At 40.4% G+C, this 25,115-nt stretch overlaps 3 protein-coding genes across 4 annotated transcripts in view; 1 reads left to right on the top strand and 2 right to left on the bottom strand.

The window, feature by feature from the left end:
* The window catches only part of cfdp1 (craniofacial development protein 1), a 153,653-nt gene extending 150,655 nt beyond the window's left edge, over positions 1-2,998 (bottom strand). The window contains exon 1 of the mRNA XM_067997851.1: positions 2,428-2,998. Coding sequence (XP_067853952.1) covers positions 2,428-2,488 — 61 coding nt within the window. The 5' untranslated portion in view covers positions 2,489-2,998. The remainder of the gene's footprint in view (positions 1-2,427) is intronic.
* A 291-nt stretch (positions 2,999-3,289) lies between these two features.
* tmem170a (transmembrane protein 170A) lies at positions 3,290-15,634 on the top strand. Of its 2 annotated transcripts, none has more exons than XM_067997852.1 (3): positions 3,290-3,599; positions 10,627-10,794; positions 12,277-15,634. In XM_067997852.1, the coding sequence occupies exons 1-3, from the start codon at positions 3,488-3,490 to the stop codon at positions 12,405-12,407; spliced, it is 411 nt and encodes a 136-aa protein (XP_067853953.1). In that variant the 5' UTR covers positions 3,290-3,487; the 3' UTR covers positions 12,408-15,634. The 2 variants fall into 2 exon arrangements, with proteins under 2 accessions (XP_067853953.1, XP_067853954.1); XM_067997853.1 differs by lacking the exon at positions 3,290-3,599 and adding an exon at positions 10,083-10,316.
* A 3,471-nt stretch (positions 15,635-19,105) lies between these two features.
* The window catches only part of LOC137333415 (dynein axonemal heavy chain 5-like), a 150,927-nt gene continuing 144,917 nt past the window's right edge, over positions 19,106-25,115 (bottom strand). The window contains exons 54-55 of the mRNA XM_067997567.1: positions 22,745-22,979; positions 19,106-20,955 (exon numbers count right to left, since the gene is read on the bottom strand). Of these exons, the coding sequence (XP_067853668.1) occupies positions 20,804-20,955; positions 22,745-22,979 (387 nt within the window). The 3' untranslated portion in view covers positions 19,106-20,803. The remainder of the gene's footprint in view (positions 20,956-22,744; positions 22,980-25,115) is intronic.

Genomic DNA, 25,115 nt, shown 5'->3' with positions numbered 1-25,115 from the left:
GCCCCAGGATCTGTACTGGGACTTCTTTTGTTCTCATTTATACAACCTTATTTGGATATAGGCACAAGAAGAATGATAAAGTTTGCTAATACAGTCCCCACCACGTATATTCTGCTTATTCCAGACAGCCGGCTATATCAGGCAAATGGCGCTAACTGTTTGACATCACCATAGGCATCAATTACAAAGGCGTCACTTGAAATGTATTAAGCGGGCCAACTATTTCAAGCAATTCAAGCAGCTTCAATCAACTGTTCACACCTCGTTAAAGTGCGATTACCTTAGTGATGTGTCGGTCATTCTTGGATGTCTGCGACTTGGATCAGGCAGCGTCTCCGCTACCAGTCGCCCCCCAATCCCCTTGGGGCCTCTAGAACTCATGAGACTGCTGGGAGCCTTTCTTGCCAGCTTGTTGAACTCCTTGTCGTTGTAGAGGGCAAGCTGCAGGTGACGGGGTTTCCCGCCGGCTGCAGAATCTCAGCCATCAGGTATTCGAGGATGGTGGCCAAGTAGACTAGGGCCCTGGCCCAAAACTTACCAAAATATTAACCAATATCAGAATATAATTCAGTCAAAACTTGTGTTATTCTGACAACTAATATAAAAAAACTCTTTTTAAGTTTCTTGATTACACCGTGCATCGCTTACAGCGGGCAAATCGCATTGACACCAACGTGCCTGCTATAAGCGGTGGGGACTGTAATATCAAATGTGTGGCCAAGGCAGGAAACATGGGGTCATGCTGTAAATTTCAGGAGGACACAGATAGATTAGTGAAGTGAGCATTCAGGTGTCAATTGTAAACAATTTTACAACACCAAGTTATAGTCCAGTACAAAAAACAATTTTACAACACCAAGTTAACACCAAGTTAACTGGACTATAACTTGGTGTTGTAAAATTGTTTACAATTGTCAACCCCAGTCCATCACCGGCATCTCCACTTCAGGTGTCAGATACAGATCACTGCAAAGAAATGTAAAATAGTACTTTGAGGGGGAAAAGCAGTAGTGAAAGAAAGTACATCCGGAGAGCAACAGGAAGAAAGAGATCAGGAGGTGCAGACAGATAGATCTTTAAAGGTGGAAGTACAGGTAGAAATAAACATTAAAAAAAGGCAAATTGGATTCTGGAATTTATACATGGAGTCATTAAATAGAAGAGCAAGGAAGTAATATTGAACTTGTACAAGACATTTATTGGACCACATTCTGTGCAGTTCTGGGTACCTTGTTATAGGAAGATATTAGAGCCATGGAAAAGGTACAGCAAAGATTCACTAGCATGTTACCAGGAAGAAGAAGTTACAGTTATAAATAAACACTCAAAACTTTGGCGCTTTTTTCACTGAAACAGAGACAGTTAAGAGAGGTTTTCAAAATTCTGCAAGGTTTTGAGAAAACAGTGAAAGGATGCTTCTACTAATTGTCAAACTGGTAAAAAGGGAGCATAGGATCATCAAAACTCAGGGGGCTGTTAGAAAAAATATTTTCTTGCAGTGGGTTCTTGAAACATGGAATGCTTTACCACAAGTGGCTATTAAAGCAGAGACTATGACACCATTTAATATGGAATTGGTTAAATATTGAAAAGGAAGAATGTAAGAGAATAGTGAGAAAAGGAACAGGGATTAGGGTAAATATCAGTACAGGTGTGATGTGCCGTATGGTTTCCCTCTCTAATGTAATTTCTATGATCCTATAAAGCACACCCAGTTTGAAACAAGAATGCCTGATGTCTCACAAACCTCGATTTGCTTGCAGAAGCATCCATAATGATGGTTTACAACCGTATACACTCTGTACCTTCCCCATTTGAAACAAATCTGTAGTCCTTTTAATTTCATCTTTTAAACACCCTCTGTACTCTACTGAATGCTGGGCTCTGAGTCCAAGAAGTGTCTGCCGTGCTACAAAGTCCATCCACAAACACACAATAAGGCTATTCTAGGAACTCAACCTGGAGTAGTCGCTTCACATTGTACTTCCTATTCCCTCCAGCAATTTATTACTGTGCAACTTTGCAAACAGTGATCTTCTAGTTACAGAACATTCATTGCGTCATCTGACAGGCCTTTCTCTTGTAACACTGTCACAACATCAGAAAAAAAAGGAGTCTTTCTACTGGAAACAGCTTAAACTGTTTCAGAGGCAATTCAAATGCCTCCAAAAAGGATATTTGCAAGAGGAGATGGGACGTTTCAAAAATCAACTACACTACAAAGTTTGCATTGATATGAAATGGCTTCAGCGTTGAATCAATACAAGTGCTTTTTATGTGTGAAGTCACCTGAGTTGAGGCAGGCGGTATAACTGCACCCAGTACAGAGTGAAAATTAAAGGACATCAGCCGAACATATGGGTCTCCCTCCGACACTCAAAGGGAATGACAGCAAAGACCCACAATGGATGGAAGAAGTAAATTTACCTGAAGGCTCGTAATCCGCGTCCTCCTCTGACGAGTAATTCTCCGAATCGGAATCCGACATCTCTCCTCCCGTGAACGGCCTCCCGGGGGGCCCGGTGTCTGGTCTGCCCTCAAATCCCCTGCAGCGGAGCCCGGCCCGGCCCGGCCCAGCCCAGATCGCCGCCGCACCACCTCAGCCCGGCCCGGATCGCCGCCGCACCACCTCAGCCCGGCCCGGATCGCCGCCGCACCACCTCAGCCCGGCCCGGATCGCCGCCGCACCACCTCAGCCCGGCCCGGATCGCCGCCGCACCACCTCAGCCCGGCCCGGATCGCCGCCGCACCACCTCAGCGCGGAGCCTGACCCGGCCCAACCGCCGATATGGTGCCTCGCAGCGGACAAACTCGCACGGAATCACCGCTCCACCGAACACATTCAGCACGACCTTCGGCCCCGTTCAAATTTCCAACGCATCACGCGCTTTAAACAGACGGCCAGCCTCGCGCCCGTGTCCCGGCGACAAAATAAATCACTCCGAATAATAGATTTGCCGCGAGGATTTTTAAAATCTAATTCGTACCGAATCGGCCGACCGGAAATTCAAGAATATACTTTTACCTCAAAAAAAATCTTTCCATCAGTCGAACTTGATTCGCTCAAATTGCTCTTCTGTGAGGTCATATCTTTCTACAATCTGATTGGTCGCACTGCACGCCAATTAAGCTCACGCTGATGACCGACATCGAGTGCCCGCCTCTACTCGGCGTTGATTCGCTGTCACTTGGCGTTCGAGCTCATATTTTGCTCTCTTTTATTGGTCGTCTAATGCGTCACTTAGGTGACGTAGTAGGGATAACTAGCGCCCGCCTCCGCTCGGCGCTGATTCGTTGCTGCCGTTGGACGGAGCCTGTGGTGGGCCGAGCGGCGCGGGTCCTAAATGGCGGAAAGGGGCGTCAATCAGGAGGCGTCACCTCACCCCTTGCTGTCGAGTTAGGTTGTGCAGAGTCGGTGATGGCGGCCGTCTGGAAGTATCGGCCTTTCGATCCGTTTGAATTCTAGGACCTGTTGGATGGCTGAGCCATGCAGAGCGGCGGCTTCTTGGTGCAGCAGATCCTGAGCCTGGGCCTGATCCCCCGGGTCGGGAACGCGACCTGCGCTGGAAACGTCACCACATCCTTCTGCCAATTCTCCGGTGAGTGATGGGGGCGGGCGGGCGGGGGGGCTGCTGTGTGAAGAGGGGAAGGGGAAGGTGGCCGGAGTGCTGCCGCCCCGTGGCGAGGGAGCGGGGGACTGGCCGCCGTCTCCATGGAGAGGGTCGAAGGGCCTGAGAGTAACGGGTCAGGGGGCAGCGCCGTCCCATTATATTTGGTTGGCTTCCTGCTGGGTGGCACGTCTCTGCGGTTTGTTAATTATATAGCATTTCGACACATTCGGGGTTAGTGTTGTAAACATGATGCCACCACTGCCCTCGCATAAATACTGGTTATATAAATACTTCATACTCAGACAGGGCAATACTTTCAAATTGCACAGTCTTGAAGCTTTTATCATTACTCAGTGCTGTTAAAAGGAAACAAAAATATGTTGCATCAAGACCAACAAGTCTGAAGTTCAATTCGGTGTATTTTGCACTCTTCTGCCTTCCTCTCCCTTCCGGTGCAGTTCTGAGGCATATCACTACCCATGAATGTCCAGAATCTGTAGTCCATTTAGATACTTTGGCATCTAGATTCCAATTTTGTCCACTGGAAATCTGATCCACTGCCATGGATTTTAAAAGTATTGAATGTGCACATTCGCATTAAAAAGAACATAAGAAAACTAAAGAACTTGAAAAGGTTGCTTAGCCAGGAACCACAGTCTACTATCCAACTGCATTCTGAATGCTCCTACAGTTTCTGTGTCTGCTACACTGTCTTGTAGATTTTTCCAAACATTTATTGATCTGAGTAAGTTATATCTATTTCAGATTTACTCATCATTAATTAAAATTTATGTCCTCTACTCCTACTTTTCTAACACATTGAAATTATATTCTGAGATTTAATATTTCATATACCTCAGATGTTTCTTTTACCCCAGTAAGTCCCATCACTGATGATGCTGCTGCCTTTGCAGACTGTAGAGGTTGAACGTTTCCAATATTTGCTCACATAATCATTCCCTTTACAGTTTTCTTTATGGCATGATTGAACCTGGCACTCCACAGCATAAATGGGTCTAGCATTCACATTAGAATATTCTGCTGTAGACAACTGGGTATGGGTGCTAGTGTAAATGCACACAGTTAGAGTTATAGAAGTTTACAACATGGAAACAGGCCCTTTGGCCCAACATGTCCATGTCGCCCAGTTTATACCACTAAGCTAGTCCCAATTGCCTGCACTTGGCCCATATCCCTCTATACCCATCTTACCCATGTCACTGTCCAAATGCTTTTTAAAAGACAAAATTGTACCCACCTCTACTACTGCCTCTGGCAGCTCGTTCCAGACACTCACCACCCTTTGAGTGAAAAAATTGCCCCTCTGGACCCTTTTGTATCTCTCCCCTCTCACCTTAAATCTATGCCCCCTTGTTATAAACTCCCCTACCTTTGGGAAAAGATTTTGACTATCTACCTTATCTATGTCCCTCATTATTTTATGGACTTCTATAAGATCACCCCTTAACCTCCTACTCTCCAGGGAAAAAAGTCCCAGTCTATCTAACCTCTCCCTATAAGTCAAACCATCAAGTCCCGGTAGCATCCTAGTAAATCTTTTCTGCACTCTTTCTAGTTTAATAATATCCTCTCTATAATAGGGTGACCAGAACTGTACACAGTATTCCAAGTGTGGCCTTACTAATGTCTTGTACAACTTCAACAAGACATCCCAACTCCTGTATTCAATGCTCTGACCAATGAAACCAACCATGCCGAATGCCGCCTTCGCCACCCTATCCACCTGTGACTCCACTTTCAAGGAGCTATGAACCTGTACTCCTAGATCTCTTTGTTCTATAACTCTCCCCAACGCCCTACCATTAACGGAGTAGGTCCTGGCCCGATTCGATCTACCAAAATGCATCACCTCACATTTATCTAAATTAAACTCCCATCTGCCATTCATCAGTTATGTCATAATATTGTTTATTGTTGGTAAATTGAATTATTACATAGAATGTACAGCACAGGAACAAGCCATTTGGCCCAATTGGTCCATGCTAGTGTTTATGCTGCACACGAGCCTCCTCCCTCCCCTCTTCATTTAACCCAATCAGCATAACAATGCACTTGCTGTTTTGTGTTGCTAAGCACAAGGTGTTGTAATTTCTCATTCTATGTTGCTGACTTAATAATCAAAAGTGTATTTTACTATTGAGTTTAATGTACACACTGGACTATTAAAAGAAAAAAATGATTAATTTTCAATCTTTAGGATTTTGAGGTCTTTGAAACACATTGGTAATGCCTACTCCTTTCTCTGCATAAATGTGACTCAAAACATACACTCCTTCTGACATTTCAGCAGTAGGCAGTTTATTTATTCTGTTGTACAGAGAGCATTCTTGATGTGCCAGAGTGAAATATTGATTCTGTTTCATTCTTATGGAAGACCTCTTCATTCACAGTGAGCATTGAAGTCCCATACTAATTATGTGGGTGATCCTCAACAGAAATATAAATTTAATTTTTCCACAACAGTACTTCATGTGTCTTGTATCACAACTAAAGTGCTTTTATTAAAATATTTAAGATATTAGCATTGCCTTTAATTTCAGAATGATTTTGTGTTGGTTTGTGGAACATGAACCATGTTGTTACTATACTGAGGTAGTTTTCTCTTTATTGCTATTGCAACAAGCATGCTCTGTTGCTACTTGATTAGTGTTGTGATTTTAAAAATAATTTTAAAACTTTCTTTAGTCTGTTAGTGTCCATGCAATTTTTGAAAATGTGGCTGGCAGAGAATTTTGTGAGGAAATTTATATGATTTTTTTATTTCAAGACTTAGTACCGTCCTGTTCTGCTGTTGTCTGTTTTTGGGAGTACTTGCTGGAATGGGTCATATTTTGCAGGAAGCTGATAGAATGGATGGTTTACATTAATTGCCTTCCCTAAAGGGGGACCCCACTAAACGTTCAAGGAGAGGTGGCCCACCCAAAACAAACTATCAAAATTAAATTAAAATGGTATGGTTGGGAAATCATGTCAAATACTCCACAGAAGACACCCAGTGATCTGGTAGACTCTGCCTGTTAGTGTCCAAGAATCACCCAAGTGCAAACCAGAACTCGAAACATTCCAGCAATTGGAGGCATCTTTCCTGGCGAGCCTGGACATGTAGATTACTTCCTGGAATGGATGTTCAAACCAGGTTCGTTTCTGCAATATAGTGAGGGAGTTCAGGTGGTCAGCTGGTTTAATTACTGTTTGTGATGCAGAGATAAATTCAGTTTGTTTGTATGTTTAAGGCTTCAGCTAGATTTTTTTTTTAAAAACAATTTAATGGTTTTTGTGTATCTGTGCAAAGATAAACTTTTACGCCAGCTGTTTTACAGTTGTGCATCTGATACTTTGTTGCATTTAGCTCTGGTTGATCCTCAGAGTATGGCACTGTGTAGTCAAGAAAATGTGTACAGCTGGAAGGTTTTCTAGAATTGTCTTTACTGTGAGCGTGGCTCCCTCCTCCTCAGTTATACAGGGCCTTGGCGAGACCACACCTGGAGTATTGTGTGCAGTTTTGGTGGTCTTGCCATAGAGGGGGTGCAGCGAAGGTTCACCAGACTGATTCCTGAGATGGCAGAACTTGTCGTATGAGGAGAGATTGGGTCGACTAGGCCTGTATTCACTCGAGTTTAGAAGAATGAGAGGGGATCTCATTAAACGTATAAAATTCTGACAGGGCTAGACAGACTGGATGCAGGGAGGATGTTTCCCCTGGCTGGGGGGTCCAGAACAAGGGGTCACAGTCTCAGGATACGGGGTAGGACATTTAGAAATGAGATGAGGAGAAATATCTTCACTCGGAGGGCAGTCAACCTCTGGAATTTTCTACCACAGAAGGCCAAGTCACTGAATATATTTAAGAAGGAGATAGGTAGATTTCTAGACGCAGAAGGCATCAAGGGGTATGGGGAGAGAGCGGGAATATGGTATTGAGATAGAGGATCAGCCATGATCATATTGAATGGCGGAGCAGGCTCAAAGGGCTGAATGGCCTACTCCTGCTCCTATTTTCTATGTTTTCAGTTCTAACCCAAACAATTGCTTGAAAATCTCTGTTTTACAAACTCTGAAACGTGTTACTTTCATTCAGTTTATTTTCTTTAAAAGCCCTGGTATTTTCAAAATGCTAGTTAGAGCTTTTATGCGTATATTACATGTACGCAGGAAGTTAAAAGCAAAAATGTCCCTGATAGATTCTGATCTGTGTAGGTCACCATTTTTTATTTCACAGAATGGTAATTTTATCAGAATGTTGTTCAAATGCATAATGTGCAGTCAGAAAACTTCCTCTTACAGGTCACTCAAAAAAAAATAAAAAAATTCCATAGCTCCTAAACCTTCTATCACACATATTAGTAAGTTCTGGAAAATGAATGTGTGTGGGTCACGCTCCTAACTACTGTGTTGTAGATAACACGTTGTGTGCTCAGGGGTTGTCATTTGATTACTATTAGCTGTAAAAATGAATATCTGGGTTTAATTATTGTGAGCTGGTAATGAGTCCTTATACTGTGTGTATGTGGTTATATAAAACTATTTAAAACTAGCCACGGATCATTGGGTTAGATTAGACACACATTGCTGCAATTGTACAATCCCCTCACCCACAAACAGCTTTATTTTGTGTGTGAGCATGTAGTTTTTTATTTAAATGCTATTGCATTAACAGCCATCAGTTTTCAAGTTCATTCAGTAAGAGAAACAGACAATCCTCATCAGACCAGACTGCAGTATCTCCCTCTGTCGCTTCACTTTCCCTCTGCTCCTCGGCTCATCTCATCTGTCCAATCCTCCTGCCTGACCACTTGGGTCCTCGCTGACAGTCTCCTTAGCTTTTGTCATCTTTTTGACAGACTGAGTTCAAAAGTTCAGAGCAGCTGACGTTTGATGCATACTCACAACATTTTTATACATTTGTCAGTAGGTCAGTGCTAAATGTTCGCTCAGTTCATTTCACCATTTCAGGATTGTTTCAAAAGGCAACACACTCGAATCAGTGCTTTTGCTGGACTGGCATAGACATGGAAAAGCTTGCAGCTAACTACTGGCTGGAGGAGGATGTGTGGCTGGGAAGACTGCAGAAAGTAGGGGAAGAAGTTTGTCTGGAGGAGGAGTAGGCAATTAGGGGGATGTCTGTTTGGAGGAGGAGGAGTGGTGGGCATGCAGTGGGAGGTTCCGTTTTGGGAAGGGAGGTTCTGCTCATGCATTTCATTAGAAACTGCTCCATATGATCACAGAACAGAAGGCTGTAATGCTTTTGGGTGGAGTTAACTGATTTAACTTCATTTTTTTTTGCACAAATTACAACAGCAAGGCCTCTGATGAAATGTATCATCATTCTACACTACACCACTGTCTGATCTGATTTCTTTTAAGTCCAGCAGGATTGTTAATTTAATTAATTAGTGTAGCAGTTTCTCTCCCAGTTGTATAAGGAATGACTATTTCAGAAATTCATTGGATGAAATTGGAATCTACAATGGTGCGAATATCATGCTGACATAATTCCTGTTTTTTTTTCATGATTAATTCAATTTAAAATCAAATGAAATACAATGGCTCAGAATTTGCTGGGAAAATATGGCAATTTTAATGTGCACATCGTTATTAGTGTGTAAATAACCCAGCAGTTTGTGGTAAGGAAGAGATATGCCATGAGTTGCGAATCGCCACAAATTGCTGGACGATTTGCACTGCTCCTTCGTTAAATCTTGCAAAAATGGGAGCTCGCCCTCGACTTCCCGGTGAGTTTCAAGAAATTGCTGCATTTGGTCAGTAAATATGAATTAATCTCTCCGCAGAAAGTTAGGGCTGGTACTTAACGATGTGAGCACCCTCTTAATAAGATTTATGTTCCTGCAATGTCACTTAACGCCTCTAGCCCACAGTTGAAACTGTGGCGTCTCATTCCTGCAGGTAGTAAATTGTTCCTAGAGGAATTCTTTAAAAATTTCTCACTTTTTTCCATATCTGTCTTTTTTTTCCTCTCTCTCTTAAACCAATCTTTCTTCCCCTCTCTTTCTGTATCTAATTTGACTTTATTTCCCCTATTTCCTTCTCTGTCGTTCCTGTTTCTCTATCCTTAAATCTCATTGGTTGAAATTGTTGGTCCCATCATTCACCAAGGTCCCAGATGCCTCGTTGACCTTGCCTTTATCAGCTCGCACTTCAGCAGTTTGTGGCACAAAATTTTTTCGAGCTGAAGGATGAGGAGAAAAATCTAACAAACGGGGTTCTCTGTGAGATGCCCTACTCCAGCAAATTCTGGGCCAATAATATCTACTTCAGTAAATACTAGTGAAAGTTACACTACATACCAATACTGTAAATATTTTAAAATCTCAGGTATCAAGCAAAGTATGTAGCCAGTGCTGTTGGTATCAGGTGGTGGTGGTGGTGTCAGTTATGAACTAACCCTAATTCTCTTTACAATCCATTCAATTATATATTCATCCCTGGATGCAGTTGAAGAATATGTTTGACTTCAGCCTGCGCTATAGAGAGGAAATGTTCCTGATCACTGTGCAGCACTCCCCTTAAGGAAGCTTTACATTGTCGGTGACTGGAGCTGGATTGTGATGTCCCATGGACGCTCGTTGTCCAGGCCACACCTAGAGGAGTAGTGATTTGTGCAAGGACCACCTCTACCCATGAAAGTGCACCGCAGAACAAATCACTGACTTCAGAAGAGATGGGGTAAGGGGCAAAACTGGGGCAGTGAAAGAACAAGTACATGAAGTAATTTACTGAAGACCCAGATGAAACAAATTTAGAGGTAGGAGGAGGAGAATTTCTTCTGATTGAGCATTTAACACCATTATTTATCACAGGACAAGACCTACATGAACTAGGTGCTCTTTTGCTTTTAGTCTGCTGATTATTTTCCCAGAGAAAGGTGTACATCATTAAATATAATTCATTTATGAATCCCCTTCAGCACCAGGCTGGCTGCAGCAAAAGTAATGTTTTTGGTTTTGGCCTAACCCTTAATTTTTGTTCCTTACAGAGATGTGGTATGGAGTGTTCCTTTGGGCTTTGGTATCTACGGTTTTTATCTACGTTCCTGCCGGATTACTGGCGTTTGTAATGCTGCGGCACCACAAATATGGACGTTTCATGTCTTTGGGTATCCTGGCGGGGATCCTGGGACCAATCATTGCAGCAGTGTTGACCAGTAAGCATTTGTTCAATACCTTTATAAAAATGCATCTTTCCTTAATTAAGAATGTTCTCCTAATAGTTTTTTCTCCTATCCTGAAGCATCTGAGTTCCAATTACTTTAATGTTTCCATGTTACAAAATATAGTACAGTAGTTGAGGTACAAGCTATCCCAGTCCTGTTAAATCAAAGGTGACCTTTTTATTCTGGTGTCTTTTCTTTTTAGGTATGTAATGAATGAACCTTCATTAAAATAATAGCTGTTTAAGATTTAGCCTATTTACCACAAAAAGCTTATGTATTAACAACGTGTTCTCCTGGGCAAAGTTTCGGTATTCTTGGGTTCAAATTAGTTCATGGCCCACCTCGTTATTTCTGTCCTTGGCCTTTGGATCTTTCTCCTATTTTCTTCCAGTCTTTGTGATTCTCTTGCCTTAACCAGAGATGATCAACCAATAAATTTGATCAGTCTGAACCAGTTGTAAGGATGAAAAGTAAACTTGGGGTAAGCAGAGACAATTTGGAAGGTGAGCTCTTGTACAGCAGAAATCCTACTCCTTCCTCTTGCTGATGCACTGTTTCAGAATTATTGAAATCATTCAAGATTTCTGCATTTTCCAAGATGGCTGCATACACTACAAAGACCTGTCGGGTAAAGAGAAAGCCATTTAAAGGTCTAGCAGTATTAAAGTTTTAAATAGAAGGCCTCATGGAGCGTATTAAATTATCTGCATCCATTCCCCAAAACATCTGGCAGGACTGCAGTCATCAGTCTTCAGCTACTATAATGTGTGACAAAGCAAATAGTTACAATGTGAATGAAATATTATTGAAATTGCATTTTTTTTGAGAAGGTGTCAATTACAATCTTTCAATAGTTTTCCCCTTCTCATGCTGTTATTTTTAATCTCACTGGATTTTATTTATTCCTTTAAAGAACAAGATGCAGTACTTGTACTCTACCATTAGAAATCAGTCCCTGTACTGTGCACACTTCGGGCGCAATACATAACACACTTGATGATTACACCAATGTGCAGCCTGGTACACTTCCAAAGTTGTTTATATCTAGTGGTACAGAATCCTAATACGTTTTTAGAGCAGACCTGTTTTCTAGGTGGTGATGGCTTAACCTGTTCTTGGGCATTTCCAGCGAGGCACTCACTGATTTGATTAGAGAGATCCGATGACTTGCCAGCACCACTGATAACATTTTCTGCTGTCACCTGTCCTAATGTCTCCTTCTTTGGCTCAGTTTCAATTGTTGTCGGATTGTGCTCCTGTGAAGTGCCTTGGGACGTTTTACTACGTTAAAGGCGCTATATAAATACAATTTGTTGTCACATACTGAGGGGATATGCTGCAGTTAATAATTGTTTGACCGTTGTGTTATCCAAGCCCCTTGATTGTGTTGCAGCTTCCTAGATATATCCATGTACTCTATATAAATGTTATATACACCATACCCAAGTGACTTGCTATTCAACTCTTTTGCAGGTGCAGCTATTGCTGGTGTCTACAGAGCTGCTACAAAGCAAATGGTGCCTCTTGAAGCACTGGTTCTGGGAGTAGGACAGGTATTTTTCATTGTTGCGATTGCCTTTCTACGAATTTTAGCGACTTTGTAGCAGAAGGTGATCTGCTTATCCAAGAGGACCCAGGCATCCCAACTTTCTCCAGTTTGTGGCTGCATAAAGATTGCACTGTACCTGTGGAATCCAAACCAGGGTCCACGCCAATCGTTGCTGCTCAACTAACAGGAATTGGCAACAGCTTAAATGTTGTAGATTTCCGTGGATTGCCAAGTTTGAAGAACAAAGGACGCATGCACTCGTTTTTGTTGAATATCTCAAGTGCTGAGATTTGTTCTTTTTAAAGATTCAAAGCCAAAAGAGGTGGTATTTGCATTAAAAGGTACACAAGTAGGCTGTCATTTTTTTGCACATGTTTCAGACTGAAGATGAAAACTTCTACAGGTTTTTTTAATGTAAAGGCTATTATAAAGTATGCATGTTTATTGTAGGATTAGAAAGTCAGACCATTTCAAGTTTTCTTTCTAAGGAATTCAGAAAATGTATTTTGATTCAGCCTACTACATTTCAATACTTCAACAATTGGGGTAATTATGAAAAGGCAAACAAAACCCTTCCAACTGAAGATTACCAAAGGCTAGGCCACTTAAGTATATGCCCCAAAGAACTGAAGTATTGCAGCTTCTTGGCTTAAACAAGGTGAACAAGTCCTACTGTACCTAACAATATATGGACTCTATTTTCTGAGAGTTCCCCTTTTTATAATTTGTTATTTATAGGTAATTTCACAACTTCCTTTTTTTGGAAAAAAAACGGAATAGTTGTTTGACAGTAATTATGAAATGCCATCATTTGTACCTAGCAAAGAATTCATGATTTTAACCATCTCTCATCGTGCAATCAACCCACTTAAACATGTACTGTGACACTAACGGTAAATACATCTTACTCATTCATCATCATCTGTACAGAAAATTAATTAAAATCTAGAGTTCAGTGACATTATTTATTTACATGTATATTGATGGTAAAACAGAAGACGTGGTGTTTATTTTTAGTGGCGATTTTCTTAACAGCCAAAACTGGGGCCCTTCTGTGGTCATACGCTCGGCTTCTGTAAAGATGAAAAGATGTTGTGGTTTTCTTAACATAGAATTGCTGCTGCAGGTATTTTTGCTGAGCCAATGAATGAGAATGTCATCTACACTCCAAGCTAATTACCCTGATCCTCAGGCTTGATTACACAAGTAGAAAGTAGGGCATGACTTTGGAAGTGAGATGCAATATTAAAGAAGACAGTGTGTGGACTTTGTCTTTCATTTTGACTTGCAGCTTGCAAAGAAGTAATGTCTTTTTAATGGACAGCGTTTGCCATTGGCTTGTGTTTAGCTACAGCAGTCACTGTGCATTTATACATACAATTCAGGTGTGCCAACCATTTAAATTTTTTCTAGTATTTAAAATCAACAACCATTTGAATATTTGTATACTTTTGTAGACAATTTAATTTGTGTTTTTATGTTCAGTCTGTCCAAGTTGGGAGCATTAGGTTAGTCCTGAGTGTAAACAGTTGTTAATGGGTCTAGTTTGGAATGACCAGTGAGAAAAGGACTCTTCTAACCGGCATTGTTCTTAGAGTTGTCTCCATTTGATTATTCTGTTACCGTTGACAAAAGGTACCGAGCACTTGCGGGAGTTGTCCATATGATGTACTGTTACCTCCGCTTTCTCCAGTTGAACAAGTTTTCATACTTCCATGATTTGCCAACATGCATCTCTAAGTTGTAATAGTCTAATAGTTTTTGAATATAGTTTCTATTTATACCACACATGGTGATGTAATCGCCATGAAATAATATTAACACTTGTAAAAACAGTGACTATAGTGAATGGGCTACACCAACTGTGTGCTGTTTGCAATGGGGCCCAGCACTAATGACCTGGACCAGGGAATGGTACGATGAGGGTTAATACCACCACTTTCATCATACCCTTCCTGATCTCACATCAGCTATCGAGGGGAGGTGAAATGCTTCTTCGCTGAAAGGGAAAATCACAGTTGACTATAATGCAGGTCGTTTCTAGATTCAGGTTAGAGAGCAGCAGTAGGAGACTCTAGTAAGTTGCTTACTTTCCACTCAACTGGGATACAGTGAGTGGGGGGGACGGGACAGAATGAGCCAAATGCTCCATGTCTGGTTGCTATCCAACCTTGTGGTTCAACTCCTCCCACTGCTGCTATTATTTACTCTGTACGTGGTCTTCTTTCCCTTCCTCATCCTTTGTTTGTTTCTTATTTCCAGTCTCTCTCTTCCTTTGCCCTCCCTAGCCTGATTATGTGCTGGTCTTGTTCATTAATAACTGACACTTATAGTGGGGGTTGCTTCAAGTGATGTCACACTAAATTTATTCCACTAAATAGTTTCTATCAAAGGAAACCTTGAGGGGGGGAAAAACATTTTTTTTTTAAAAATTGCATCTGGTATCAACAAGATATCCAGTGAGTAGGCTGCTGGTTTGTGATTTTCATGGAAAATAGATGGAATTCTAGACTCTGACCCCCAAAACACCAGTAAAAATCCCACTGAATAAGTCTAATCCTGTTTTTATTACGTCACCATAAAACATTGGCCCTGCCAATGATGAACAACGGAATACTGAGTACGCCCACTCGTCAGAAAGATTTCCCTTTCCAGTCATAAGATGAGATTTTCCTCATGTTATACTTGACAATTCCACTTTTCCTCATTGTATCCTTTTAACCAGAGTGGTATTTTCACGTTCTTTTGTGCTTCATTGCAAATTTACTTCGAGTAATTTAGTTAACAGTGGTGATACTACCAGTGCACCAGGTAGAATATAGAAGTCTGCCATACTGTGCCTACAGTCATTTATGTAGTACCTGTACATATAGTCTGTGTTCAAAGTAAGTTTGCACCTTAATTTTGGTGTTGGTCACATATTTGAACCACATAAGCAAACACTTAGTAATTAATCATTGTCACTTGCATTCATTGTAAGCCCAGTTCATTTGAGTTAATTACACAAATGATACCTTTATATAACATTCAATGTATGTGATGAAAACCTCTAACCAGTAACTTCTCTTTCTAAATGAGCTGTCATGGTACAAATAAGGTTGTTGACTAAATTTGATTGTTCCTTAAACATGTCTAACAATGTGAATTTAAGCATTTATTATGGGTTTTTACTGCTGTGTAATGATCAAATGTTTGTTTTGAAATTTATATTGTCAACATGGGGAAATCAAAATTTTATTTTTCTACTTACATGGCTAATTTTGGTGACATTTGCTGGTAAATATATTTATACAAAAATAAATTTTGTTAAATTGACAGTTGTGGCTTAGCTTATTACCTCTTCTTGGCAGAAACACGGCACAATTTATGCAGGTCATTTTTCCCACTTGTGTACTTCTCTATTACACTTATTTGGGGGGAAAAAATCTGTTCAATTGTTTTACCTTGGGATGGCTTCCTATTACCAATGAACTTCCTGCAGTTACCACAGTGCAAAATACTGAAAAGGTGTTGGCTATTGTTTTGATTTTGCAAGATTATGCTTGCACCACATTAACTTAGAAAAACCTGGCATATTCAGAACCATTTGTTACACATACATTAGACATTTCCATGAGTGAACAAGAGATCTGCTGTAATAAAATATTGGCACTATTTGATTCTAAAAGGTACCGATGACATGCAGAACTCCATTGTCTTGTTTTGTTACAATTTGCTTCCATTCTCCACTGAAGGTTCTGTGGTTGCCGGTAACCCTCCAAGGCTCTGGTCAAGTGGCTACTTCTCATGTGAAGCCAATTCTGCCCTTGCCTGTCATTCAAACATTCAATGAAACATTTATTTCGGTAGGAAAGCATTTAGAAACAGGAATCCTGATTTCCCTGCATTCCCCCCCCGCTCAAGGACTACAATTGGCCGAGGATAATCCTAGGAGCCTGAGATTGAATCTGGCACTTGCTTGGTAGGAATGGCTCAGTACTACACGATATAGTGCATTGCCTTCAGGGAACCAAACTCCACCGTTTTAACTGGCGGAAGAGTAATGGGCTTTAGGTTTTCCAGGTCATAGGTGGGAAAATAACAAACCAATCAAGATGTGTTTTTATATATCAGTTTATCTTCTATGGTGGTCTCATGGGACGTCGGAGGATTATGGTCTTTTATAAGGAAATGGATGTGTCGTAGCTTTGAGTATGATGGGTAAGACAATGCTGTTTGAAGGAGTAGGTCATTCAGTTCTTCCCAACACTCTCATCCTCTTGCTGCCACACTCTATACTGCCACACTCCTCTCCATAGTGCCACTCTTCCTCCATTTCCCCCAACAAGTGTCTCACCTGCTGCACAGCCTGCTTGGGTCCCATCCCATGCTGAAGCAATTGAAAATGGATGTGAATGTCTGAGCTTGGGAGAATTTACGCTCACAATATGCAGCCACATTCAACACTTGTTGCTTAAGTTTTTACAGCAGCAGGACTCATCATGATGGGGGCTGATCCACATAGATTTGACAGGTGTTTGCTACCATTTTTAGTCCCTAAGAATTGAGTCAACAGAAAGTAAAAGTGGATACTTGTTATATATCCTGCATTACACAGCTAAGTAGAAGCAGCTGGAAAAATACAGATCACGTCCAAATTGCAGGTCGTGGACTGCAGTATAAACACGATCTTTTGCAGTTCGGGTTCAAAAGTGCACAGTGGAGTGAGGGCATGCCTGGATCTTTCTCAGCAAGGCAGGTAAGATTGGAGATTTAGCAAATCATGAAACAATTGCATTTCCCTCCTAGGAATAATGTATGAAATTTTTTCATTGCTGATGATTTTCACAATGTCATTGTGCTTAAGTATTGTGATGTCATCACACACTCCTCATTAATCATTGTTAGCAGGCTTCAGAATGATTTGAAACCAAGGAAATAAGATTTAAGTTTTGGAAGAACCCGTGTAAATCATTTCTCTAAATTCAAAGTGAATGTGGGGGTGATTTGTTTGGTTTGCTTGGTGCACCTTGGGTTTGGCACACTACAACCAAACTGTACTGTACTCACCAAATGATAACAGGTCTTCCAACATAAAGCAGGTTGGGAGGGAAACCTGTAGCCACTCATCCTAGAATTAAAACAATGTTAACCAAAACTAGGCATCTCTTAATAAATTGTAAACTATTTTTATTTCTGATGGTATGTCTGAAGTTGGACTGACCAACTTAGTTGCCAAGTTCTTTTCAAATTGTTAAACTGTAAAACTTAAAGAAATCTAAATATTTACGTTGAAACCATTCACTCCCTTCCCCTTAACTAGTCTACTCTTTTGACATAGCAAGGGTTTTTCTGGCTTTATTTGATTGAGGTTCCAGGTCATCATCCAGCAGTACAGATGCTACCTCTATGCAAATATCATGTTCTGTGATGTTTGAAAAGAGAACATATTCATCAAACATGCAAATAAATGGAGCAAGTTTGCAAAAATATGCACAAAAAATGACATGGCTCCTCTTGTCTTCTCCCTCTCTGAGAATGAAGTGCCTCTTTCTAAGTCCAACAAGCTGAATCTGTATGATACCTGTTGGATTAGTTGAAGAATTATGTCAAGCTTCATTGTTTCATTGCTCTGCAGTTCAGCTGTGCCAGCTTGGGTGATGCTTGCTAGTTAAGGGAATGAAATAGTTGAAGACTGAAGCATCGCCTACTCTACTGGACACAATTAAGCTCAATGTTATTTCACTGCCCCATGGCAGGAAACCAGATGTGATCTTCAGAGATGGCAGTGTCAATTCTCCTTCCTTGTAAGGCAATACTTTTCAAACTGTTGAAGAATCCCCTGCAAATATCAGCATACGCCTGGGGATATTCTGTCCTAACTTCTGGAAGATAGTGTCAGCTGCCCAAAGGATAACAGTGCTATATTTGCAGGAAATGTTTCATTTGTCTACAGTAGCATAATTAATGTGCTAGTAAGCTGACAATACAGAACTGACCTCACAGACCCCTTAGGGTTCAAGAATTCCAGTTTGATAACCTATGTTACGTGGTATAATCAACAACTTAAAAATTGTCACCAGACCCCATATAAACACCCCTATTAAAGTTATATTTGTCTTCCTTAATATCTTGCACTTATTTTAAGGGTGCATCTAGATTAAAACACCCTGGATTAATACAACCAGATGTGTAACAAAGAGATTAGGTCTTCCTTATCGATTTGTGTATTACTTAGCTTTGCAAGCAAATCACAGATGTAAGCCAGACCATAACACAATTTGACACAAAATCAGCTGGAGAAGAACTATTTTCCGCAGAATGCAGGTATTCAAATTATGGACCCAAAAAGAATGCTAAAGCATCATGTGTATTTACAGGTTGTGATATATCAAAGTGATTCAACAAAGGAGTTGACTGCTGTTGCTATAACTAAATGTGCGACAGCAACTATAATAGTAAAGAGTTGTTCCACATTGCAGTGTTAAGCACATAGTGGCAGTGTTCTACAAAACTGACATTTTTTAAAGTGATCTACGGAATCCTGCATTGATTTTCACTTATTTGGTTGTGTTTAATGAAATGTGTGTGTGAAGATATTAAGTTTTAGATTTTAAATAAGACTATTCTTGGCTTTAAGTAGTAGCCAGTTAGTGATACTGAGGCAAAATGCCATATACAATGAAGACCTACAAATAACAATGTCAAGTTGCAAAACCTATTATATTTTCTTTCATGTCCTGTTAAGCAGTGGTACCACATGACAGCATAAGATTTTGGAAGAAAGGCAAACCAAAGCTTTAATTATTACACTATGTGCTCCATTCAAGGGCAGTAATACCTACATGCTTCATTCACTTTTTCATTACTTACAGTGCAAAATAATGGACATTTTTAAGATACCATGAATATGCACCCAACTTTTTAAGACATCTTCATTATGAATCACATTTTCTCTGTTGCTGTATCCAGCTAACAAACAATACCTCTCAATGTGATTTGTTCCTCACAGTTTTAAATAATTACTAACCAGTGTACATTGAAGCTGTTAACAATTCTCATCAAATAGGTAACAAGGAGCTCGCCACAGATTTCAATTTATTATTTCCAGAAAGCAAAGAGTTATCGTTAAGGGATCAAGTGAATGCAGGGTCAGTTGCTTCCCACACTTTCAGCCAATTAAATGAAAAGCACACGAAGGCATGCTGATTGTAGAGCAACATTAGCAAAGCTTTGTAGTTTTTGAGCTCATTTGGTGCATGTTAGCAGCTTAATGAGTGACTCAGCAGCAGTATTGCTGTTGTGTACCAAATGGCCTGTCAGCTGAGTGCTACTTGTAGTACATTCCATCTTGCAGAAAGTGCAGAGTAAGATAGTGCTTCCCTGCAAATGTGTCATGGAAAGGGAGAAAAAAACTCTCAATGCAGTGCAAAGTGTTAACAGCTATTCTGACTTACTGTGGTGGTTAATAGCAGAGAGGAAATTCACATCTTTAAAGCATTTTCAAGAAGAGGTTTCTCTAGCTTTTGCCCAGCAGGTTTGGAGATTGGAGAGTAAGAGGCAGTAGACAATAAGCGCATCAGGAGGATTTCTGGTATGAATAAATGCATACAACCCATGAACTTCATGGCTGAGATATTAACTGTGGTAAGTTTCAAGCCCAGTTTGTCTTCACAAGAATAAATCACAGCTGGAATACTATAGTAAGTTAGCATTTCGCCAGTGCCTAAGTCAGGGTGAGTAGAATGTACATTTAAAAAATCAGTCTGCTTGGAAGAAATCAGAGTGTGCAATGAGCATGTAATCTGGCATGGATGAGTGAGGCAACGATAGTTAATGTGCCACACTCGTGTTGGCCAGTTACATTTAACAGCACGTGGAGCCATAAAAGTATCAGAAAAGTGAGGCTTTTATTCTGTCAATTTGCTCACGTTAAAGCTACTGTCCCTGAGGTGAATGGACAACCTTTTAACCTACCATGCCACTCAGTTCTCAGGACAAACATACATTATCATTAAAACACTGCAATGTAACACAAATAGTTTGGATTACTTCATTATGATTGTCACTACAAACAAATTTCACTCAATGAGTAACTTAAGTCACTTGAGACCTTCTGATCGTGTGCACTTGGAACCAGTAGGCATATGTGAAACCAGATCTGTGCTGCAAAACCCACAATCACTAACATTTATAGTTGCACATTACTCAGTAATTGTCACACAAATCCTGGCTAATAATTGCTTAAGGTAGGCAAGAAAGGATAATAATTTTTGTGTCATCTATTGTTAAACTAATCACATCACAACATGGGGACAGAGTGACAATTCATCCATTGCAACTGGAGTATAGTTATTGGTGTGTGCCAATGATAATTTCTAGTCAACATAGTCCCTGCCCCATCTCTGCTGCAACTGGTCCATTCCCAGGATTACATCATACCGTATAGTAATCAGAATTCATCTGTACATCTTATTTCACATCACAGAGCAATGCAACACCTCTCAGTATCCAGTGATCAGAAGACTGGTTCGTTCTCAAGTCAACAGCGGCAATATAGTTCAGATCTGTTCTCACAGGCTTTTTATAGATAGGACAGGAATACACGCGTGTATCTTTAGAACCTGTAAAAAGGTTTAAAAAAAACAGTGGTTACCAAGTGTCATAAAGTTAGAGGTTATATCCAAGAAATGTAAAGGATTGGATCAAGCCAATAAAAGCTGTAGAGTGGAATCATTTCTTAGAGTATGATACATGATTGATATTTCATCTGATTTTGGCTATGATGTTGTATGCTGCATCTATATTTTATTCAAGCATCAACTGTGTTTCTAACTCTCTGACCCTAAACATTCATTAGCCATCCACTTAGTCCCATTCTTCTTTTAAATTTTTATTTTTCAAATATTTAGCCATTTCCCTTTAAAGGGTATTATGGATTCTGCTTCCACCAGTGTTTCTGGTAGGGTAACCCATGTCCTAACAACACTCTGCATAAAAAAAAAAAATCTCCTAACCACTCCATTCATTCTTTTGTTGATGGTCTTAAATTTATGCCATCTAGTTATCAGCTTACCAATCAATGAGAATACTTTTTCCTTATTTACCATATCAAAACCCTTCATAATTGTGAGCCTTTCTATCAGACCTCCTCTTAATATTCTCCATTCTAGTAAAAACAGCCCCAGTTTCTCCAGTCTCTCTTTGAAAACAAATCTGTTCTGTTTCACACAATTTGAACTGAATCTGAATGTAATAAGAATTTCTTATCATTAGCACAAAGTGAATAGTTTCCACTCCCAATAGTGTATCCACATGTATTTGGCCGCACAGTGAACCTTGTAAGAAACAGAAGCAACAAAGAGGAAAAGTTATCTAAGGTTCCCACTCCGGATTGCTATCCAGTAACCCTTGCTGGGAATTGCCAGTGTGGCTGTTGGGCTTTGCTGGTATTAACACAGTCAAATAGCCCATTGACACTGTTTAGGCTCAAACTAGGGGAATGGCTACTTGGGCAAGATACTAGAGAGTCACTGGCACCTATATAATTTTCCACCAGCATCTTCCAGAAGAGAAGGGTAAAGGAATATAGTTAGAGGGGAAAACTGGACAAGGAAAAAAGACTCAGACGGAGTCAACGGGGGCAACAAATTATTCTTTCCGGGGATGGGGGGTTTGTCAGACATTCCGGTCTCTAGGCAAGCAAGGCTGACAACCTCTAGTGTCGTGGGCACCAGCCAATGGCAGGCAATTTAATGAACCTCCTCCTGATCTTGGAAAATCTGCTGGGGATAGTGCCGAGATGCACTCCATTGGTCGATTTTTTGCTGGTTATTTGTTCTTGCAGTTTGGTTTCTTACTGCACCATGCAATATTTTCCTTTACTTGTCATAGATATTTCAGTGGTTTAACCAAATATTCTAGACATACTTCAGAAAGAAACGTATTGAACATGGTGGTAAATTACATGTTCCACACATGTAAATTTTGTTGTATATTTCTGTACACTGACCTTCTGCATTAATTTATTTTACAATGGTGTGAGTGAAGTCACAAAAATGATGGTGTTTTGAGATTGTGAAACATTTAGGCATTAGTCACCATTTTAACCACTGAGGCACAACAGGAAACAGGACTTGGGCAGTACTGTATGACAAAGGAGAAGGACTTCTCAAGGTCTAAATGGTCACCATGCTTGGAACAGATTTAAAATATGAAAAGAATTACATTCTTTAGCAAGTAGCATTTTAGTCAGCAATATGTGTATAAAAAGTGCTTAATGCTGCACATTTTTCTATTGACGGTATCCCTGGCATAAATGTTGCAGTGACTGAATTGATGACTTTAAAACCCAAATTATAAATGCAATACATTTCAATGCAGTGCAAAGTGTTAGCAGTTTTTCTGACTTACTGTGGTGGTTAATAGCAGAGATATGAATAACGGGCAGAATTTCAAACAGAACCTTTGGTTTGGATTCTGTCAGTCTGTTGTTACGCCGGTCCCATCCTGCACCTTCTAGATACAGGCCACAGACATAGACTCCCTCCGAAGGAGGCTGTATAATGTCTTCCTTCGATGATCTAGAGACATCATTGTGAAGCACTACACTGTCCAGAGCCCAACCCTTATGAAGCCGAGTAACTTCCTGTTATTAGTTAAAAGAAAAACCCATGTTAACACACAATGCACAGGAAAGATGTCTAATCACATACTGACATTAAACAGCAACAATCCAGAAAGGTATTAATGCCACATATCTTCCTCGAATTCCTTGGTTGACTCTTCTGAAATACTAATTATAAAATGTCAACCAAAGCCTCAGACCTATTCAATATGACCTGGGACGTTAAGGATGTGGAGGAGATTTCAGGGTCTTTGTCTTTTGGTGGGACATTGTAAAGAAGTCAAACTTTGTACTTTTTTCTTTTTTGGTGAATTTTTACACACTTCAAGGTGAAGAAGGTCAGCACTGAAAAATGCAACCTCCAGTCCAGACAACATCAAGATTTGCAGGTCAGACACAGTACAGCGGGTGCATAATAAAGCTGTCTCAATTTTACTCATCAACGTCTTTAACTTCAACCTCAGATGTACATTCTCTGCTACAAAACAGTATGAATATTTCAACTTGCTACAACAGTGAGCATTTTGCCCTCTCTGAATTATACTGTTAATTTAATGCAGAATTATGGAGAATTTTCTGCTGTGTCTCCATGCTCACGAGGAACTGGGCTGAGACAACTCAAACTCATTTCACGTAGGATTCTTATAGCTGGTGCAAAGACGGAAAGAAAAGTACTTTGGCACTGACTTGTCATTGAAATTGAAATTATCAGTTTGAAACCTTCCTTCAGGAAGCTGTTGGGAGGAGGATAGTCTTCATCTGTTTATAAGAACATAAGAAATAGGAGCAGGAGTAGGCCAATCGGCCTCTCGAGCCTGCTCCGCCATTCAATAAGATCATGGCTGATCTGATCCTAACCTCAAATCTAAATTCATGTCCAATTTCCTGCCCGCTCCCCGTAACCATTTGTTGTGGGAAAAATCACCACTCGGAGTCAGACTTAAAGATTCAACATGCAGTTTATTGGACAAAGCTTTGGGAGAAGAACTGGATACTCCGCAGTATCGCAACTACCTCCTCAACTTTAAAATGGTTGTCATGCTTTTTTATACCTTTGAAATACAGATTTTCAGTAGCTTTTACATCATTAATCTTGATTACACACATTAACCAATTAAGCCCGCACAGCAACAACGGACTGTTTACATATTAACCAATCAAATTAAAACAACTGTTATCACCTTAAGACAGTATGCCTTTGTTTCACGCAGTCTGGTTCTATAGTTTTATCAGTTCGTTGTGAAATGTCTTTTGTATTCCCAGACTGTAAGCCAGTTTTGGAATGTACAAACTCAACACTTTTAACTGTCTTTCCCACAGTCACAGAATCCATTTTGTTTAGTAGTGTCCATTTTGTTAGTAGTCAAGTGTTATGTTTAAGCTTTTAATTAGGGTTAGTCTAATCTACACAAAGGCATTTCAGTGTGGTTTTAGGGTAAAGACCACCGCCATGTACCCAATAGTCACTTCATCGTTGCCTTTAACTCAACAGTCCAAATTTTACGCTAACACCCCTAATTCCCTTTACTTCTAGGAAACTGTCTATTTCTGTTTTAAATTTATTTAATGATGTAGCTTCCACAGCTTCCTGGGGCAGCAAATTCCACAGACCTACTACCCTCTGAGTGAAGAAGTTTCTCCTCATCTCAGTTTTGAAAGAGCAGCCCCTTATTCTAAGGTTATGCCCCCTCGTTCTAGTTTCACCCATCCTTGGGAACATCCTTACCGCGTCTACCCGATCAAGCCCCTTCACAATCTTATATGTTTCAATAAGATCGCCTCTCATTCTTCTAAACTCCAATGAGTAGAGTCCCAATCTACTCAACCTCTCCTCATATGTCCGCCCCCTCATCCCCAGGATTAACCGAGTGAACCTTCTTTGTACTGCCTCGAGAGCAAGTATGTCTTTTCTTAAGTATGGAGACCAAAACTGTATGCAGTATTCCAGGTGCGGTCTCACCAATACCTTATATAACTGCAGCAATACCTCCCTGTTTTTATATTCTATCCCCCTAGCAATAAAAGCCAACATTCCATTGGCCTTCTTGATCACCTGCTGCACCTGCATACTAACCTTTTGATTTTCTTGCACTAGGTCCCCCAGATACCTTTGTACTGCAGTACTTTCCAGTTTCTCGCCAGTTTCTCCACTCAAGG

The sequence above is a fragment of the Heptranchias perlo genome, chromosome 16 (assembly GCF_035084215.1).
Source record: "Heptranchias perlo isolate sHepPer1 chromosome 16, sHepPer1.hap1, whole genome shotgun sequence".
NCBI lineage: Eukaryota > Metazoa > Chordata > Chondrichthyes > Hexanchiformes > Hexanchidae > Heptranchias > Heptranchias perlo.
Note: the sequence above shows the minus strand (reverse complement) of the source record. Positions and strands in the feature narration are given on the sequence as shown.

Excerpts from the sequence above, each read along its gene's own strand:
- tmem170a (XM_067997852.1), top strand. The coding sequence starts at position 3,488 with ATGCAGAGCGGCGGCTTCTTGGTGCAGCAGATCCTGAGCCTGGGCCTG. Across the intron at positions 3,600-10,626 it reads ATCCTTCTGCCAATTCTCCG|AGATGTGGTATGGAGTGTTC; the intron begins GTGAGTGATGGG and ends TGTTCCTTACAG. Across the intron at positions 10,795-12,276 it reads CATTGCAGCAGTGTTGACCA|GTGCAGCTATTGCTGGTGTC; the intron begins GTAAGCATTTGT and ends ACTCTTTTGCAG.